The sequence below is a fragment of the Taudactylus pleione genome, unplaced genomic scaffold (assembly GCF_031769625.1).
Source record: "Taudactylus pleione unplaced genomic scaffold, aTauple2 ptg000030l, whole genome shotgun sequence".
NCBI classification, from domain to species: Eukaryota; Metazoa; Chordata; class Amphibia; order Anura; family Myobatrachidae; genus Taudactylus; species Taudactylus pleione.
Window position 1 is genome coordinate 1,660,481 of NW_028284432.1, and position 21,818 is coordinate 1,682,298.

Sequence of the window (21,818 nt, forward strand, 5' to 3'; positions counted from 1 at the left end):
GGCTAGGTTTAGGTACGAAGGGGGAGGGTTAGGTTTAAGTACAAACGGGGAGGGTTAGGGTGTGGGTGGGGAGGGTTAGGGATGCCGCTGTTGGTATTTTGACAGGAGGCATCCTGACTGCCGGTATTACAAACCCATTCCCCTTTTAATGCACAAGGGCTATAAGAACAGGGGGCAGCTAAGTACGGACAAAGCACTGTATGGGGAAAAAGGGTTGCTGTCAGTGAAGTTGGGATGCAGTTCTATACTGTAGATTTATTAAGTAGCTGGTGGCATACATTACACAAACACAGGTTTTGCCATACCACTTTTTTTTAATACAATTCTGAACCATCATTTGGACATTATGGGGCTGATTAAACCACAATAGTAGGTGGAGAACACATAAGCCCTTGTGCTGCTCTGATAGGGACTGCGTTCACACTGCCTTTAATGTAGATCCAGATTGATTATTCAGCACCCCTGAGATTAATGCTGGGTATACATTCACAGACATATCGTGCCGGCTGTGGCCGATATATCTGCAGATATATCAGCTCTTCGTGCTGTGTGTATGGGCGGTCAGCTGAACGTCCGTAAACCTACTGCACAGGCCACAGGAGACTGACATCACAAGTAGGCAGACAGTCGTGGCACCAGGCAGACACATCAGGCCGATGATTGGTAAGTGTGTATGCGCTTATTACCAATCGTCACATAGGATGTCCGATCCGTCGTTTTAGTGTGTACCCACCTTAAAGAAGTCAAGTGCTGAGTGGTTGCAAATGCCAGCGTACAGGGAGAGTAAGACACCGGGGCAATTGTCCTACATTTCTCAATACACCCAGCACAATACAGTAAGAACAATAAGTGAGAACAATATGAAATATTTTATATTCCATTGGAGTTTTAGACTCTGCATATCTCTATACGACTGATTGCAGTTGTTTTGTGGTTTCAAACCCCTTGGCAGAACGACACTCTCTAAATAATTACTCCACATGTCTAAGAAATAAAAAATATATTGCCATAAAGATATTTCTGTATAGTGGCTAAGCCTGATATAGTTAAAGTGACTGTGTTCAAAATTAACCAACTGACTAACCCCATAGACTATTAGGGGTACATTTACTAAAGTGAGAGTTTTTAGAAGTGAGTTTTAGAAGAGATGTTGCCCATAGCAACCAATCAGATTCAAGCTATTATCTTCTAGAAGGTGCTAGTTAAATGTTAAGTAGAATCTGATTGGTTGCTATGGGCAACATCTCTTCTAAAACTCACTTCTAAAATCTCTCACTTTAGTAAAACTCACTTCTAAAATCTCACACTTTAGTAAATGTACCCCTTACTATTAACAACTAACCATTTTGGAGTCAATTTAAGATCTTATGGTTGCATGTAGGTGATTGTGACCACATTGTCTGCCTTATATCTACAAGATTATACCACAATTGGGATCCTATTCACATACACATTATCCTGTCTGAAGGGACTGCAAATATTTTAATCATTGTCTGGAATAATATTGGTGGGCACAAGATGTTCAGAACTCTGAGACAAATAATCTCCTCTGTACAAACAACTCGATATTGTATTTCTGGGTTAGGTAGCTTCAATTAACAATCCAGAATGTTGCCACTATTTTTTGAGTGTATGTATTGATTATATTGTTGTATAAATCACTGTTGCTTTATTTTATTTAGTATACTAAATTATTTTATTTTCTTTGTAGAGCTTATCAGCGCTTCCATTTAGTGATATGTCTAATGCAGAGAGGGCAGCAAAACAAAAGTAATGTATAATTGGAAAAAAAAAGTTCCATGCAAAAATAGCCCATATGTAGAACGTAATACATGTTCTAGGCGGAAACTATGAGGCATATTCAATTAACCGCGGGATTTCACCCGCGACTAATTCTCAGGCAAAAGTCCCGCGACGCGGGGATTAGCTATTCAATTGAATAGCTATTTCCCCGCATCATTAGACCGGGACTCTTGCGCGAGAACTCACTGATTCTGCGAGAACTGCGGAATCAGTGTGTTTTACCCACTTGCGCGGGCCAGAATGGGGCGGCCTCACGCAGATTTTACCTCGCACCTGCATGAGGTGCGAGGTAAAGTCCGACAGCGGGTACTCGCGCGCGGGGTCTCGTGGACACACGTGCGTGTAATCCCCGCTAATTGAATCCCCACCAGCGCGACAATTAGCCGATAAGTGGATATGTCCCTATGTGTCTGATCTATGCCAGGCATATGTCAAAGACAATTATACCTTATTTATGCCCATGTTTACCACCATTTATTTTACTTGCAACAAACGCATTTGCTATTAGACATTAATTAAACTTCAAAACCCTCTCTAAAGCAGGATCTCCTCCCTGTCTGATGTACACACACACAAAAACAATAAATTGTGAACACGATGACAAAAGCGTAATCTACACGCAAGCACCAATCAGTGTGGAATGTTGGCAAACATCACTCACAAGTGGTGTACTAACTCACCCTGCAACAGCCCCGATATGTGCCATTAATAAATATACAAGGGTGAGACAAAAATAATCCGCACTCCAGTTATATTAAAACTTCTGTTTGCCGCCATGTCTAATCAATGCTTTCCGTACTAGGTCGCTGTCTCCCCAGTCACTGCTGTGCAGGTTTGAACGTGTTACATCAGTTCATTTGTGACTGCAGTGCAAGAAAAAATGGCTGCCCCACTTTTGATTTGCACATAAAGAGCAGCGTGCAGTGATTAGTTTTTTGTGGTCTAAAAGTGTGTCTGGTGCCGATATTTATCGAAGACTTTGTGCACAGTATGGAGAAAGTGTTTTGTCGCAAAGAAGTGTGTATGAATAGATAGAGAAGCTCAAAGAAGGTCACACAAGTGTCAGCCATGAAGAAGGAGCCGGACACCCGTCCACGACTGATTAGAACATTGAGTGTGCATGTGAATTGTGAACCAATTCTGTTGGATATATGAGTGGCAGTGGATTATGTTGCAAATCAGACGCTCTTATGGTGTGTACACACGGGCACGATTGACAACGATAATGATATCGTTGTTCGATCTCCCGGGTGTGCTGGACGATCGATATCGAACATCCAGCACACCATATACCTACCAAAGACCATAACGACTTGATCAACGATCTCGGGTCCCTATAGTAACTTGCTCGAGATCGAGCAAGTTGACCTACATGCACGGTCGATATCGACTATACGTGCCTGTGCATCGCAGGTCGTTGGTGAGTTTGTAGTGTCCTAAAAATGAACGATTTAAACGATAACGATATCGTTCAAATAGCTCATTTATATCGCTCCGTGTGTACGCACCATTAGAGGATGAAGATTCACATGTGATGAAGAGGTGAAGACAGCGGTGCATTCGAAGCTCGCAGCTCAACATAAAACATTTTTTAATGAGGGAATAGGAAAGCTTTTTGACAGATGGACAAAGTGTATTGAAAATCAGGGAGATTGTATCAAAAAATAATGTATTTGTCTCTTCTGAAAGTTGATTACAATAAATTCTACAGCCAGAGTGAGGATCAATTTTGACTCGTATATAAATGTACAAGGGTGGAACAAAACTGTGTTTGTACCATTAAATATGTCATTATGCACATTGCAAGTAATATTACAAAGGTCTAAACTATTTCTGCTGATACATCTTGTATAATAAGCTCTGTGGAGTCTTCACCTGAGCTTATGAGCCTCTTCATATGGTAAATTAAGAATATAGGCAGCTGTCCCTGTTTAGAGAACATTTCAGTCTGATTGTGAAAGAAAGACAAATGCAGATAACTGAAAAGAGGTGTAATTGCAGGTGTCTTCAATCAAACTACAAATGTGTCCTAAATGCACATATTTATTATGGTAAATGAAAGCTAATGAGTCAGAGGTAGCGCCTACATACATATGCTCAGCAGACAGAAAGAAAAGCTAAAGTATAACACTTGTAAAGAAAGAACTTTAACTAAATATGTACAATTTCCATGGGAAAAAAAATATACCCAGTATCTGGTTTGTGTCAGGACCCAGCCATTTACAGATTCCATATAAATGTCAGCAATAATAATCACTATGGAATATGCTGCCGCTGAATATTATTAATCAGCAGTGCTGCAGGTATACTCTCACTCCCAGCCCCATCATTACTTTCATCCCCAGGACAGCAAACAATGGCCCTCATTCAGAGCCGTTCGCTATTTGCGGTCGTTCGTTTAAAAACAAGGGGTGGCTATTCAAATGATCCGTACGCACATTGTAGTCTGTTCACACCTCTAAGTCTGAACGAGCGAGCAAAACATACGCTCGTTTATTTGTTAAAAACGCCCCCTGGCCGCTCGCATCCTACGTCATGTCCGCTATTTATTAGATTAATCGAGTACATCGACCAGCGTATGAACTGCTCGCTATTCTTGGGGTTGGTGTTTGCTACCACAAATTTGCGAGCAGTTCTGGCTCTAAAATAACCCAGTGACGTGGTCAATGACGCTGCTGTTTTAAATATACACACCCATAAAACGCCCGTTTTGACCTTTAAGCACGCCTGCGTTCGGATCTCCACTCCCCATTTTCAAGCACCATCCCCTGTTACCACCCACATACGCCTCATTCTGTCACTCAAAATAGCAGGCACTCGCTATATAGCGTACAAACGATTTTCGGCCGCACTGACTGGTTCGCGCATGCGTACTAAAAACCGTACGCATGCGCAGATGTGCAAACATCGCTCGGAACGAGCGTACTGCCGCTAACGAGCGGCTCTGAATGAGGGCCAATGCTTTGTAATTCTGTAGGGGTTTTGCTCAGCTGGTTTATAAATGGGATCCGGTCAATATCCCGACAGTCAGGATGCCCGCGCTTAGAATCCCGGTGCCGGCTACCCGATGGTAAGTAGCAGGGTTAGGGGGAAAGCTAGGCACTAGGGGGATGGTTAGAGTTAGGGTTAGCCAGGGTTGTATCTACAAATTGGCCAGGATGGCACTCGCCAAGGGCGCCGACCAAAGGAGGGGAGCCATCCGGCAGTGCCACCAGCAGCCAATGGGTGGACTACCCTGCAAGTCCCCCTGGCTCTAAGTGTACGGCAGACCGCAATGAGAGCGGTCTGCCCTACACAGTTTACAAACACACAGCTGCCAGTGGCGGCTGTCTGTTTGTTATAGCAGCCAGCCAATGAGAGTCAGACAGACTCTCATTGGCTGCTGCGTCCACGGAGGGAGCCGGCTGGAGCTCACTCATGAGCTCCTCCTTCTGCCTTCCCCCCGCAGCGGGTGATGGAAGAGACGGAGGAGTGGACAGCGGCGGTCGTCGGCAAGAGCGGGGATCAGGTAGGTTGCTTTTTTTTTTCTGGCACAGCACAGTGGGGGAGTGTGGCTACTAGGGAGCACTGTATAGCTACTGGGGGCACGGACGCTACTGGGGGCACTGTGTTGTGGGGGCCGCTACTGAGGGCATGTTATGGGGGGATGGATGCTACTGGGGGCAGGTTATGGGGGGGGATGGTCGCTACTGGGGGCACTGTATAGGGGGGACTACTACTGGGGGCACTGTATAGGGGGACTACTACTGGGGGTACTGTATAGGGGGACTACTACTGGGGGCACTGCATAGGGTGGACTACTACTGGGGGCACTGCATAGAGTGGATTACTACTGGGGGCACTGTATAAGGGGACTACTACTGGGGGCAATGTATAGGGGGGACTACTACTGGGGGTAATGCATAAGGGGGACTACTACTGGAGGCACTGCATAGGGTGGACTACTACTGGGGGCATTGCATAGAGGGGACTACTACTGGGGGCACCGCATAGGGGGGACTACTACTGGGTGGCACTTCCTGACATTATGGGGGGCGCCAGTCCATTACCTTGCCAGGGGCGGTCCCAGTCCCTAGATACACTCCTGGGGTTAGGCACTAAGGGGGGAGAGTTAGGGTTAGGCGCTAAGTGGGGAGAGTTAGGGTTAGGCGTTAAGGGGGGAGAGTTAGGGTTAGGCACTAGGGGGAGGGTTAGGCACTAGGGGGAGGGTTAGGGTTAGGCACTAGGGGGAGAGTTAGGCACTAGGGGGAGAGTTAGGCACTAGGGGGAGAGTTAGGCACTAGGGGGAGAGTTAGGGTTAGGCACTAGGGGGGGGGGTCAGGGTTAGGCACTAGGGGGGGGAGTTAGGATTAGGCACTAGGGGGGGGGGGGAGTTAGGATTAGGCACTAGGGGGGGTTAGGGTTAGGCACTAGGGGGAGAGTTAGGGTTAGGCACTAGGGGGAGAGTTAGGGTTAGGCACTAGGGGGGGAGTTAGGGTTAGGCACTAGCGGGGGAGTTAGGGTTAGGCACTAGCGGGGGAGTTAGGGTTAGGCACTAGCGGGGGAGTTAGGGTTAGGCACTAGCGGGGGAGTTAGGGTTAGGCACTAGCGGGGGAGTTAGGGTTAGGCACTAGCGGGGGAGTTAGGGTTAGGCACTAGGGGAGAGTTAGGGTTAGGCACTATAGGGCAAGGGTTAGGTTTAGGTTGCAGGGAAGGGGAGGTTAGGTTTAGGGTGCGGGGAGGTTAGGTTTAGGGTGCGGGAAAAGGAAGGTTAGGTTCAGGCACTGGGGAGGGGGGGTTAGGGTATTGAGAGGGGGATGGTTAGGATACCAAGCGACAGGTGTCCTAACCATGTCGGGATGCCGGCATCAGGATTCTGACCCTTTATAAACATATAAGAGCTGTGCATGGCTTCTATACAATGGTACGGACACTCTAACGGACTGATACATAGCCATAAAGAGTACTCTGTTGGCCTTGTATGTAATACTATGGATGCTCTTCATTTGGGGAGGTTTGGTGGGAAGGTTAGGGCTAGGCACTAGGGAGAGTGATAGGATACTTACCACTGCAACCACTTCAGGTTGATCCGGAAGGCATCATGATGTCACTGTCGGAACCAGAAAACAGTGGTGTAGCTGCCGGATCCGCCAATCCAGGGAAATAACCCCAAAACCACCAGGGATGTTTTTTTAGGCATTCTAATCATGTTGACATTTCATCAGTGAAATATTTGTATATTTCTGTCCTATTATAAGCCGGACGGTACTTGGCCGGATCTGTATTTCCATGCAATAGGGCGCTTAAGTGCGCGAAGGCGGTGGTGACAATGCCATCACATGTAACCACCCTGGAAGCCTTCATGGGAGTGTCATGGGTGCATATGAAAAGCCCTGTGTGATTCTGAGTGGTCCATATGGGAGAGGGAAGCCTATTTCTGACACATATCTTGCACCTAGCATATAGATACAAATGATGGCTGCGGTGGCCGGCATAAATTTAATGAACAGCACAAGTTTTCACTTGCTGACGCACGGACCACCGCATTAATTGAACGGAATCTCACATTAACGTAATATAGTGAATCTGGCTTCCGCGGCTGCCCGGGACTACAGCAGCAATCAGCCCCAATGTGTCCATATGCTGTGCTGTACATACTGTATACCCATCCCAGAACAAATACTGTGTATACATGAAGCCTTTTACTAGAGCAGTGGTTCTCAAACTCGGTCTTCAGGACCCCACCACGGTTCACTTTTTCCAGGTCACCCAGCAGGTGCACAAGTGTACTCATTACTCAATGACACATTTTAAAAGATCCACAGGTGGAGCCAATTATTTCACTTGTTATTCTGTGAGGAGACCTTGAAAACATGTACTGTTGGGGGGTCGGTCGTGAGGACCGAGTTTGAGAACCTGTGCACCACAGTAGAGGAAGGCAACATAAATTGTGGCATTACCAACTAGTGTAAAATTCATGTATACATTACAATACATTGCTGTTCGTCACAGCATAGTCCTCCATACCTAACCCTGTCATTATGGAAACTGTATACGGGGCATATTAGTCACTATATAACTGTAATCTAATGATAAACCATCATCTCTATTTCTCACAATCGGCCTGATACCATCTCCCCTTTCTGTTTCTCAGCCAATTCCCCCCTCTCTCTCCCTGAGTGCAACAAATGAACCTTTTGTCCATGAGTTCTTCATCTCTAATTCCCTCAGCCTCCGCGTTAACGCTGAAACCTGGCTGCCATTCACCGACACCACCTCTCCTATTGCTCTCTGTTTTGCGAGCCTGTCCATCTCCTACATTCCCAGACCAGGAAGCCAACAAGGTTGCAGTGTGGAAATTGTTCTTACCACCCGCTGCACCTTCCATGTTATACTCCATGAACCCTCCTCTCTTCTCCTTCTAAGTCCACTCTTATCTGTCTCTGCCACCCAGGCCCATGGACTTGTCTGCCAATTCCTCAAAAATTTGGCTGTTGTCCACCCAGTTCACCTCCAACATCGAGTCCAAACACCAAGACATATCCTCACATCAGTCCCCAAACTCCATTCCCCTCTCTCCTGTCTACCTACCTGTACCCATCTCACCTAGCTCTCAGGACAGGACCATGCTTTCCCCACTGCCAACCTCCCCCCTTGCAACCCACCCTTTTCTTCCATCCATTTCTCCAGATGAAGTCTACACCATTCAGTCCCCCTCCTGCTCTTGAAGGCAATATAGTCTCCCCTGCCTGAGAGTCATCCTCAACTCCACCCTCTCCATCACTCCCCATACTGAGCACCTTTCCCATTCCTGCCACTTCCACATCTGCAACATATGCTAATGCCAGTATCTGCCCTTATATGGGAAACATCAGTGCATCTGCATGCAGAATTCCGGGCCGCATATTGTCTGCCCACAGCTGTCGTCATTAGTATCAGGATTTGTACCCACCCAATGCTGGGTGCAAAAGATCCCTCTGAAACGGACGTCCCATCTCCACCTGCACACTATGAATGAGCACGGGCATTAACTTACATATGCTAATGACACTCCCATTACACTCCCGCCAGACAATCAGTTTGGCGTGATTGCCTGATCACCATCCATTTCATCTGTCCATACTAGAAATCTCCGTCCGCTTGGGAATGTATGGTCCGATGCAATCGCTTTCTATGGTGCATGAGTCACACCCTACGGGCAGAATAATTACGAAGCAGCGGCTTCTGTAAGCTGCTGCTTCACGGCAGCTTGCAGGTTAATATTTTAAACAGCACTCGGAGTCAGTGTAAAGCCCGCCGTGCTTTACACTGAATCCGGTTGCAGTTTTAAATATGTACCTGCAACCCGCCGGGAAAGCAGCAGCTTACAGAAGCCGCTGCTTCGTAAATTTTGCTCTACATCTCTAACCTAATTTCTACCTTCACTTCCTCCCGTTCGCTCCGCTCTGCCAAGGGCTGTAACCTCACTATCACAGATCGTCTCTTCATACTCCCCCACCTCTAGGATTATGGCTTGACCTGTGTCTGCCCCTCCTCTATAGGATGTAAGCTCTCACTCCACCCTTGTGTTTTCCTTCCTAATGCTACACTCCTGTCTCATGAGCCCAAACTGGTACTGGCCTACCTCATGCGGATGTTACTTATCACTAATGCTCACTGTCTTGTCAATAACTGGATCTGCAATTCTATGTATACCCTGCATTTTGTTGTTGAATGTTCATTGTATAATTCTGCATTGTGTAATTATGAATTATTCGCTGTTGCTGTACATTGTTTAACACTACTGAATGTGCTCAGTGTTTACCGGAATCAGTATGATTTACCGCCGGCCGCATGGTAAGTATTTTTTCTATATATTAACCTAACCTCCCCCCTAACCCTCCCTTAGGGGTGCCTAACCCTAACCTCCCCCCAAATGCCTAACCCTTGCCCCTCTCTAAGTGCCTAAACCTAACCCCTGCAGCCTAACCCTAAGTGTCCCGGGGGGATGCCTAACCCTAACCTCCCCCTCAGGGTGTGCCTAACACCAACCCCTTCTTCCCCTAGCCTAACCCTAACCTCCCGGGGGGCTGCCTAACCCTAAGTTCCCCCTGGGAGCCCCTAACCTAACAACCCCCCCCCCTCCGCAGCTATCCGCGCTTGGCGCCCGGCATACCATCGATCGGTAAGCTGGGTGTCGGGCTCCCGGCGTACTGTAGGTCTAATTATTATTATTATTATTATCCTTTATTTATATGGCGCCACAAGTGTTCCGCAGCGCCTTACATAGTACATAGAACTAATAAGTGAACAAGAAACAAGTAACTTACAGTACATTACAGTGCAGGACAGGGACACAACTTATATACATTGCTGAAATAGTGATTAAAGCACTCACAATAAGCTGCCGGGAGTTGGCGGTCCCGTGTTAGGTGCCCTAATGGGGAGTAGAGAGTAGAAGAAAATGTAAAGAGAAGCACATGAGGGAAGAGGTCCCTGCTCATGAGAGCTTACATTCTAAGGGGAGGGGCAGACAGACAGGCGTGACACAGAAGGGGAAGATAGGAAGGAAAGAGCATGAGGTGGGTTAGGAGGAGTGCTGGAAGGCCTTGATGAAGTAGTGGGTCTTGAGAGCCCTAATGACAGGCATCGGGATTTTGACGCCTGTCATTAGACACTTGCCGGGATTAGACAGTCAGGATGCCGACGGACAGCATTTAGACCGTCGGCATCCCGACTGCATACCCTGTTTACCCCCTCTGTATGTTACTGTTGCCAACACGTGTTGACTTAGAAGTAAAAGATAATAATAATAACTCTGCACTCCACACAGCCTGCTTGTTTGAATGTGTAAAGTTTGACATCTCTTACCGTGGTTACTGCAGATAACAACTCCAGCGCCTTCGAATGAAGGTTGGTGTCGCCGCTATCAATAAATAGCTTCAGTGATGTCAGCAGCATCGCGTGCTCCAAAAGTAGCGAGCAGATCTCATTTATACACTGAAAGAAAGAGAATTATAATCACTAGAACAGTCATTTATTTTTTTATTCTGTGGATGATAAGAAAAAAATAGAAAACATTTTTGCATTGCATTTTTATTGGGAGTATTCGGTCTTTTTGTGAAAGCACTATTTTATATTTGATCCTTTTCCATAGTAAAAATAAATGTTTATATTCAGAGCTTCAGAAAAATATAAAACAACAATGTGCCGAAGAGAAAAGTAACGTAAAATACCGATATTATCACAGCTGCTTGAGATCACATAAAGGAGAAGAAATAAGGGAAAAGATGGAAAGCTGCTCGCTGGGTCTCTACCAAATGTACTTATCACTTTACGCAGGCAGAGATTAGTAAGATAGATAGAGAAGTATTTGTACCCCCCCCCAGACAAGGTGTGGAGGCTGAGCGACAGTAATACTTAAAGACTAAAGGGTCTATTTATGACCTGTAGAACAGTATTCTCAATCTGCCAAACACACTCAGACAGGGCTTCTACCTACTGAAGAAGCTCCCAGGTGGCAATGAGTATTTATTTTTACATTTCATTACATCTTCCATGAAAGCAGAGCTGGCAATTCCAGTACGCCCTAAAAAAATTCCCCACAACTTCTCAGGCTTCCTCCTGGTGGCTGGGGGCCCTGGTAACCCCCAGGTGATAATAACTCTTCTAGGGGACACTTTGGTACATTTAGCAGTGGCTAAAGAACACACTTGGTGAAATTGAGGGCTACATGTATCAAGTCTTGGAGAGAGATAAAGTAGGGAGAGATATACAGGTAGGCCCAGATCTATCAAGAAGTGATATTCTTGTTATCACTTGTTACTAGCCTTAAATGATACTCCAACCAATCAGCTCCTGTCATTTTTCAAACACATGACAGTTAGGAGCTGATTGGTTGGAGCACCGTTTAAGATTAGTAACAAGTGAGAATATCAGTCGTTGATAAATCTGGGCCAAAAGACCGATCAGCTACTAACTGCCATTTTACAGACTGTTTGAAAAATGACAGGAGCAGATTGGTTGGTACTTTATCTCTCTCCAATGCTGCATTGATACATATAACCCTAAGACCTGTAATACATCATATTACATAAACCCATTAATAAGACATGTTAATAACTACATTAGTGGGGAAGACAGGACCACAGCAGGACAAAAATGTGCCCTGAGCCAGTCCAACCTAGAACATGTAACGTCATGATGTCCCAAAGGGGACAGGGCTGTAGGGAACCAAGTAAAAGCTGTGCATCCTAAGGACATTCCGGACAGGTCTGCAGTGGCTTGCCATTGGGACCAGGGACAAATTCAGCACCCAGAGTAACCTAAGGACACTCCAGATGGCAGTCTTCTAGGCTACAGGGTGGCATTCCAGCTTCTATGTATAGCAAATACAGGTGCCACGGAGAAGGTGCCGGCCCCCTAGGCCATGACCCTGGACGGCACACACAGAGTTAAGGCTCTGGGTGGAGAGGGGGTGATAGGCATGTATGCATGTTTAACCTCTATTTTCAACATGCTCAGCTTTTAACAGAGTATGGCCGGCACAACCGGGCGCAGACCCTTTGGGGGGTAATCGCAGCCCCCCTGCTTAAGCGAGAACTAGCTCAGGCTAAAAGCTGGTTTCTGTTTGGAGAAGGTGGGTGTGAAACTTTCTGTTTTGTTTCTAACTTAGGGGTTTATTTATCAAGCAGTGAAAAACTTAGTGAAGCGGAACCAGTGGAGAAGTTGCCCATGGCAACCAATCAGCTTTGAAGTAACATTTATTAAGTACGGTGTATAAAATAATAGGTAGGAGCTGATTGGTTGCCATGGGCAACTTCTCCACTGGTCCACTTCACTAAGTTTTTCACTGCTTGATAAATAAACCCCTTAAATGGCAGTGATCGTCTACATGATCACAATGCTATATCTTCATGTAACCATATATGTACGCAGCACTTTGAGACATAGTTAAACATATCACTTGAGCAGCAACATTTTTCTTCACAAGTAAGCCAAATACATCAATGAATGAGAAACTCAATTTGTACTCTTTAATTCATCTACACACATCCAGCATAATAAAACTGAGATCCGTGTTAATTTGGAAAAGCTTACTTATAATGTGTATGCAAAACAATGTGATGTATGATGAACGTAACTGAACTTGCACAATTCTCTTTGTCATTTTCCTGTTCTCATTTTCCATTCTCGGATCTCCCACTATATAACATCTGGCCTGACACCAATTACTGACACTGACAAAGACAGGACTCACTTTGACATTTTAGGTCCAAAATGCTAATTTATGTACAAAAGGGGAATTCTTAGCTATGAACTCAGAGGTTATGAACAATCTGATCAGGATGTGAATAAATATTAGCAGCAGTGATCTGTGGTAATACTACATATGATGAAACCTACTTTATACTTCTACCTCCTTCCTCTATGATAGGCACCAGAAGGGTCCCAGACCCACCCTGACCTTACTACAGAGCACAGTAAACTCACTGTCATACTCACTGTAGTCCCTTTTGTTATAGATTTGAAAATATGCAACAATACAAATATAGTGCGTGATTAATGAAGGATCGCTACTGCGATCACAGCTACATAATCGCACGCAGGTCGGCTGCGAAAATATGCTAATGAATACAATCGCAATGCCAGCACAGAGATGCCCACTGCCTTCCACTACCGCTATCTCACATCCGCAATACCTTGCAAACCTCCATAAACATCGGTAACTTCAAGTACCATCACCCCTCCCCTCACGCAGAATTACAGCAGCCCTGTCCTTACTTAGAAATCGCTGACCTCTTTGCATGCAGTAGGCTCTCAAGCTGCGTATGCAAACGCACTGGCTAATTTATGCATGCCCATGCAATGGCATTCAAACGCACAGACACGCCTGCATTTCTCCAACCACTCCCCCGTCACCGCCACCCCCAAACGCTCACTACCTGTCAATCACTCTGCGATGGCTCTCCGTGGTCTGTGTGATCGCAGTGCATACGCAATAGGCAACAATCGGCGTCTGTGTACGCTTTAGCAATAGCGATGCCTCGTGGATCAGGCCCATAATGCGGAATTTTCTTCTAAGTGTTGAAGTAAAAAAGGAAATAGGAGAATGCCAGATTTTCACACATCTGCAAAATGGCCAGGAGAATTAGTTTGAATGAAATTATGCCCCAATTTCCCTCCTCTACAGTATGCTGGGAACAGGACAAAGGGAACACTTCTTAATTTTCATAGTGCTCTTTAATATATTAAAGGAAACGTTTTACCAATAACATTGTTAATCACCAATCTGCTGATCCAGAAGGCAATCTAGTGTTCGGAGAGACTGAAATTATCCCCTTTCCGTTACATATATTAATTAGTTAAACAAAAGTTAGGAAGTACGAAAAACGGAAGAGAATAAGAGACACTTCCCTGGTTCATTTGTCGGTTTTAAATATCTGAAAATAGTTCCACATTGAAGGATCTAATTAATTCCGTTTGCCTTTTTTCTGCATGCACAGCCTGCATTTAAATAGGTTATTAATGAAGGGCGCTTACAAGGCCAAGCAGATACGATGATAAATACAGAAACCTTTGAGCAGTGTTACCTCAGTAGAAAAGTTTCAGGTGTGAATTTAAATTATTGAACGCGGCACAGATCGGGAAATCGCACTGAAATAATAGGCAGCCGGAGCTGGCAATGAGGAGACGGAGAGACATTGTTTTTAGTTCAAAGTAATGACAGGTTATTCTATCACCATGCATTATATAAACCCGGTTACATGCCTTCCGGACATATGGTTCCTGCTCAAACCAGTTTTTATTCAAACGATGGTGAAGATGTAAGCAAAAGTCAAATAATGGTATAACAGCAGCTCAGTGGACAAAGACAAAGAGTCGTGACATGTACAAAGCTGCTGGCAAATAGTTAAATGTAAGGTGCGATTTCTTGTTGGACTTGAAGGCGCTGTGCTAGTTATCAAACATCTCTCTGTTCTGGAAGATGTTCCTGCTTGTTACAGTCTGCTCGGGGAGGGTAAGAGGGAACCTGTGTGATAACATTCCAATGGGACACTTAGCGGTACTCCGACATTTTTGATAGTTGCTTAACAAAAAAAAAAAAAAAAGCCTCTCTTCCAATGGATAGAAGCAGTATTGCTGAATCCTGATCAATCAATCAAGATCTACCTGCCTATCTATCTATCTATCTATCTAATATCTATCTATCTAATATCTATCTATCTATCTAATATCTATCTATCTATCTAATATCTATCTATCTAATATCTATCTATCTAATATCTATCTATCTATCTAATATCTATCTATCTAATATCTATCTATCTAATATCTATCTATCTAATATCTATTTATCTATCTATCTATCTAATATCTATCTATCTTAATCTATCTATCTATGTAATATCTATCTTAATCTATCTATCTATGTAATATCTATCTTAATCTATCTATCTATGTAATATCTATCTTAATCTATCTATCTATGTAATATCTATCTTAATCTATCTATCTATCTATCTATCTATCTAATGTCTGTCTGTCTGTCTGTCTGCCTGCCTGTCTGTCTGTCTGCCTGCCTGTCTGTCTGCCTGCCTGTCTGTCTGCCTGCCTGTCTGTCTGCCTGCCTGTCTGTCTGCCTGCCTGTCTGTCTGCCTGCCTGTCTGTCTGCCTGCCTGTCTGTCTGTCTGTCTGCCTGTCTGTCTGCCTGCCTGTCTGCCTGCCTGTCTGCCTGTCTGTCTGCCTGCCTGTCTGCCTGTCTGCCTGTCTGTCTGTCTGCCTGTCTGTCTGTCTGCCTGCCTGTCTGTCTGCCTATCTGTCTGTCTGCCTGCCTGCCTATCTGTCTGCCTGTCTGTCTGCCTGCCTAGCTGTCTATCTGTCTGCCTGTCTATCTGCCTATCTGTCTGCCTGCCTATCTGTCTGCCTGCCTGTCTGTCTGCCTGCCTGTCTGTCTGCCTGCCTGTCTGTCTGCCTGTCTGTCTGTCTGCCTGCCTGTCTGCCTGCCTGTCTGTCTGTCTGCCTATCTGTCTGCCTGCCTGTCTGTCTGTCTGTCTGCCTATCTGTCTGCCTGCCTATCTGTCTGCCTGCCTGTCTGTCTGCCTGCCTGTCTGCCTGCCTGCCTGTCTGTCTGCCTGTCTGTCTGCCTGCCTGTCTGTCTGTCTGCCTGTCTGTCTGTCTGCCTGCCTGTCTGTCTGCCTGTCTGTCTGTCTGCCTGTCTGTCTGTCTGCCTGTCTGCCTGTCTGTCTGTCTGCCTGCCTGTCTGCCTGCCTGTCTGTCTGCCTGTCTGTCTGTCTGCCTGTCTGCCTGCCTGTCTGTCTGTCTGCCTGTCTGTCTGTCTGCCTGTCTGCCTGCCTGTCTGTCTGTCTGTCTGCCTCTCTGTCTGCCTATCTGTCTGTCTGCCTGCCTGCCTATCTGTCTGCCTGTCTGTCTGCCTGCCTAGCTGTCTATCTGTCTGCCTGTCTATCTGTCTGCCTGCCTATCTGTCTGCCTGCCTATCTGTCTGCCTGCCTATCTGTCTGCCTGCCTATCTGTCTGCCTGCCTGTCTGTCTGCCTGCCTGCCTGCCTGTCTGTCTGCCTGTCTGTCTGTCTGCCTGTCTGTCTGTCTGCCTAGCTGTCTGTCTGCATGCCTAGCTGTCTGTCTGCATGCCTAGCTGTCTGTCTGCATGCCTAGCTGTCTGTCTGCATGCCTAGCTGTCTGTCTGCATGCCTAGCTGTCTGTCTGCCTGCCTAGCTGTCTGTCTGCCTGCCTATCTGTCTGTCTGCCTGCCTATCTGTCTGTCTGCCTGCCTATCTGTCTGTCTGCCTGCCTATCTGTCTGTCTGCCTGCCTATCTGTCTGTCTGCCTGCCTATCTGTCTGTCTGCCTGCCTATCTGTCTGTCTGCCTGCCTATCTGTCTGTCTGCCTGCCTATCTGTCTGTCTGCCTGCCTATCTGTCTGTCTGTCTGCCTGTCTGGCTGCCTGTCTGGCTGCCTGTCTGTCTGTCTGTCTGTCTGGCTGCCTGTCTGGCTGCCTGTCTGTCTGGCTGCCTGTCTGTCTGGCTGCCTGTCTGGCTGCCTGTCTGTCTGGCTGCCTGTCTGTCTGGCTGCCTGTCTGCCTATCTGTCTGCCTGCCTATCTGTCTGCCTGCCTATCTGTCTGCCTGCCTATCTGTCTGCCTGCCTATCTGTCTGCCTGCCTATCTGTCTGCCTGCCTATCTGTCTGTCTGCCTATCTGTCTGTCTGCCTATCTGTCTGTCTGCCTATCTGTCTGTCTGCCTATCTGTCTGTCTGCCTATCTGTCTGTCTGCCTATCTGTCTGTCTGCCTATCTGTCTGTCTGCCTATCTGTCTGTCTGCCTGCCTATCATATTTATTAATTATAATTACTTATCGCCGCTATTTGCAGCAATAAGAAATTAAGATAGTTGCTTAACAAAAACAAACAAAAAGCCTCGCTTCCAATGGATAGAAGCAGTATTGCTGAATCCCGATCAATCAATGAAGAGCTACCTGCCTATCTGTCTATCTATCTGTCTATCTATCTGCCTCTCTCTGCCTATCTGTCTCTCTGCCTATCTGTCTCTCTGCCTATCTATCTGCCTCTCAGCCTCTCTGCCTCTCAGCCTCTCTGCCTATCAGCCTCTCTGCCTATCAGCCTCTCTGCCTATCAGCCTCTCTGCCTATCAGCCTCTCTGCCTATCAGCCTATCTCTCAGCCTGTCAATCTGCCTATCTATCTATCTGCCTATCTATCTAATTTATTAATTATAATTACTTATCGCCGCTATTTGTAGCAATAAGAAATTAATTCTTCAGGAGGTATAAGAAAATCTCACCCAGGGACAGGGGCTCTGAAAGCTGCACATCTCTGCCAAGTGTAAGAAATGAAGTAGTTGCATTAGCAATAACTTCACTCTATCAGGACTCCACAGTGCTACCGCGTATCCATGGCCTGTAGTGCCCATTGCCAGGAGGGCTATATGTAACGCAGAGGGTTCCTATTGGCGTTATGGAGCCCATTGCCAAGCTGCCGGGGCCAAGTTGGGAATTGCTTTGCATTCTGGAGCTTGGTAAATCCGACAGCCTAGCAGCCCCCATAGAAACGTATGGGAGCTACTCAGGCAGATTTTCAGCATTGTGAAGCAGGGGGTGGAGCCACGATGACACGATTCAGCGCGAATCGAGTCACTGGCTCCCCCGGCTGCGGGGGTTTTAATGTAATCGCGGGATAGCTGGACGGGTCGGCGGGAGGCCGCAGCGGTACCTGATTTTCGGCAGGTTCCCGGCCGAATCAGGAGGGTAGGCAAGTACAGTATGGAGCTACTTCTGCTGCCAGGGATAAAGGGATGGCAGGCAGATACTAGAGTTACCTGCTGTGGTCCCTTCTTTTTACATCCTGGGGATTCTTAATATACGGGGGGGATAGCCTGCAAATATTATTTGATAAATAGGCCACTGTCTCTCTATTGTTTGGGTGCAATTACCCTAAATAACACCCCACCACCAAGGCCTTAATGTCTGAAACAATATTAGCCTAAAAAATTTGAAAAGAAAAATTGTAGACACTCTGTAATCCTCTGTAGAGCCTTACTGTAATCCTTGCTTCAGGTGTGCCAGTGTTCTTTTATTAATAGCCCTGTTAATTATCACTTCATAGTAGGGATTCAGAAGCAGAATTCTCTCAGGCTATTTCGCTTTAATGCATGAAGAAATTGCCACTGCAGCGCACCTTTATTTAAAGGACTAAAAAGCCTGCAATAATAGATATTATCCATTATCACATAAAAGCACAGAGCACTCCACAAAGATAATTTAGATATACCATAGCTACTGCTTCCCAGCAAGCTCTCTCATTATTGGACACAATCATGTCTTAGGGGCCTAATTCACAGTAAGAGGTGATAGAACAGATTTTCTATCACCGTAGATTGCAGCGATAAAAAAAATCTCCGGCAACGCCATTTGTCGCTTAAAGGTCACAAAGCCAGCGGAGAACAGGTCAGCTTCGCGGCAATGCACGATGGCAATGGTAAGCAGGGATTTGCCTCTTCTCTGGGTCCCTCCCGGACCCAGACAGGGTTAGGGGGAGGGTTAGGATACTGACTGCCGGGATGCTGCTGTCTGTATTCGGACCGCCGGGATCCCGGATCTTACTCTACCAAACTATAGATTTGCCAAAGACTAGGAAAGTAGACTCAGAGAACAGAACCAAATTGCCAGGTCTTGGTCATAGGTATATTCAAATTAACTATAAAATCATAATTAGAAAAATAAATGTAAAATAGCTCTTCAGCTTCTAAAAAGCTAACTGGACAGTTTCAATTTCATTTATAATATTGCACCTCCAAATGACAGCAAACACAAGTGAGTGGACCTTACTAAACCTAGTTCATTTACAAAGGGGGATCGGTATGAATGACCGCCGGACCTATGTTCGGCAGTTCAAATCCTGACACCAGAGGACCGGCAACAGTGAAAATCCAGACAGGTAAGTAAATATATTATCGCTAAACCTCCCCCTAACCCTCCCATAGGGGTGCCTAACCCTAACCTCCCCCCCTAGTGCCTAAACCTAACCCCCCCGTCCCGTCCCCGCAGCCTAACCCTAACCTCCCCCCTAGTGCCTAAACCTAACCCCCTCCGTCCCTGCAGCCTAAACCTACCCCTCCCGGTGGCGGGGAAGGAGGGGGTGCCTATCCCTAACCTCCCCCCAGGGGCGCCTAACCCTAACACCCCCTTCCCCTAGCCTAAACCTAACCCTCCCGGGGGGGTGCCTAACCCCAAGTTTCCCCCAGGAGCCCCTAAACTAACCCTCCATCCCGCGGCTGTCCGTTGCTGGGTATGCCAGGCGGCGGGCTCCCAGCGTAGGGATAATGATAGGCGTCAGGATTTCGACGCATACCAGTCCCCTGTCGGGATCGCATAGTCGGGAAGCCGGCGGTCGGCATTTCAACTGTCGGCTTCCTGACTACACTGCTGTGCAGTATATGTATAATGATCTTTAGGCACTATTTATTAAGTAGTGAAAGACCAGATCTCCCGCAAAATCAAGTTTATTATACTTTACAGCATGTAGTCTACAAAGGGCTACTGCTGTGCTACTGCACAGCTTGTGGAAGCCTCACACTTGCAGACTTTGGCAAGTTCATCTCCAGGAGAGGACGGTGGAAGTGGGCAAGATGGGGATGTGGTGCCACAGATCACATCATCGTGGCCCCTGGCATCTGTGATGTTTTGCAGGGATTCCCAGGTTTGAGTCACAGTGGAAGGTTCTGCAATAACACCATTTATATTTTTTTTACAGCTTATTAATATTTTTCAGGGCTTCCAGTTCCTCTGACCACATGTGAAGCGGCAAAGCCAGGTCACACATCCACATAAGGATCAAGACTGTTCTGGCAATATTTTTTCCTAAATTGTGGCGATAATCGAATTTCTCTTAATACTTTACAAGCTGATAAGAGTGCAATCTAATGTCTCAATGAGGTTCCTAGTGAGGTGACAGGCTGCAATTCGTGACTCAGTGATGTCACTGGTTCCTAGTGAGGTGACAGGCTGCAATTCGTGACTCAGTGATGTCACTGGTTCCTAGTGAGGTGACAGGCTGCAATTCCTGACTCAGTGATGTCACTGGTTCCTAGTGAGTTGATAGGCTGCATTCTAGTGTCTCGGCGATATCACCGATTCCAAGTGAGTTGATATGACGCATTCTCGCTGCGAGTTCAATCCTAGTATTAGAGGCATTCATCATGCCTTCTAAACTTAATTATCACTTCCGAAAAGATGCTCCTTTTGCGGAGACAGCTTTTCGGAAAAAGGGCAGTTTTCTCATGCTGCCTTCACTGTTCGCAGCCTGTCTTCAAGCTGCGCAGAGACAGGAGAGAAGCCGGCAGAGTCAAGCCCCCCCCCCCTCGCTTGCCTCTTCGGCGTCCTCGATCCCTCCCGCTCAGCCCTGGATATCCCCACTGCCTGAGACCTGGGCTCCCGCTCGTTCGCCTCCTCGCTCCTCCCCGCTCAGCCCGGGATATACCCGATGCCTGAGACCTGCCCCCACAACGCCGCAGGGCTGCAGCGGGAGTCCGTGACCCCCGCACAGATCATGCTGCCCCGCAGTGCCAGTCCCCCGCCGCCGCTGCTGTGCCCTCTCCCTAAGTCCCGGCTCACAGGAGGAGAGGTCGGGGAGCCACTGGTAGGTAAGAGGACACAGCAGGGAGGGATCTTTTCAGATCCATCTGCTGTATTGGATGCTGTACGCCACCTCAGAGTGGCTCACACAGGGCCCGGACTGGGACCAAAAATCTGGCATTTAAAGCACAAAGGCCCACCTGCTGTGGGCTCCATGCAGAATATAGCTGCACACAGATGGGGTGTTGCTGGGGAAGTGTATAATGCTTGGTGTTCTGCCCACATCAATCATTTCTGTTATTGTACATAATAAAGTGCTGATCACCGAGGAGGGCACAGTAGAGCGCGCCATAGGCGCCTTGTGAGGCATGAATGTCTGGTAGTAGGTAAAATAAAACTAGTGGCTTCACAGATCAGTGTTGTAGTGCTGGCTACGTAAGGGGCAATTATGTAGGGCTGTGATATAGTGCAGAGAGGTAGTGGTGGGCATGGAGGAGTCAGGGGTCAGTGCAGAGAGGTAGTGGTGGGCATGGAGGAGTCAGGGGTTAGTGCAGAGAGGTAGTGGTGGGCATGGAGGGGTCAGGGGTTAGTGCAGAGAGGTAGAGGAGGGCATGGAGGGGTCAGGGGTTAGTGCAGAGAGGTAGTGGTGGGCATGGAGGAGTCAGGAGGGTAGTGCAGAGAGGTAGTGGTGGGCATGGAGGAGTCAGGAGGGTAGTGCAGAGAGGTAGTGGTGGGCATGGAGGGGTCAGGGTTCAGTGCAGAGAGGTAGTGGTGGGCATGGAGGAGTCAGGAGGGTAGTGCAGAAAGGTAGTGGTGGGCATGGAGGAGTCAGGGGTTAGTGCAGAGAGGAAGTGGTGGGCATGGAGTAGTCAGGAGGGTAGTGCAGAGAGGTAGTGGTGGGCATGGAGGAGTCAGGAGGGTAGTGCAGAAAGGTAGTGGTGGGCATGGAGG

The 21,818-nt window shown here is 47.0% G+C and overlaps 1 protein-coding gene across 4 annotated transcripts in view; it reads right to left on the reverse strand.

Annotated features, from left to right (window-relative positions):
- Window positions 1-21,818, reverse strand: part of NBAS (NBAS subunit of NRZ tethering complex) — an 890,452-nt gene that overhangs the window by 100,890 nt on the left and 767,744 nt on the right. For all 4 annotated transcript variants that reach the window (XM_088451840.1, XM_088451839.1, XM_088451841.1 and 1 more), the window contains one exon: window positions 10,633-10,761. In XM_088451840.1, coding sequence (XP_088307966.1) covers window positions 10,633-10,761 — 129 coding nt within the window. The remainder of the gene's footprint in view (window positions 1-10,632; window positions 10,762-21,818) is intronic.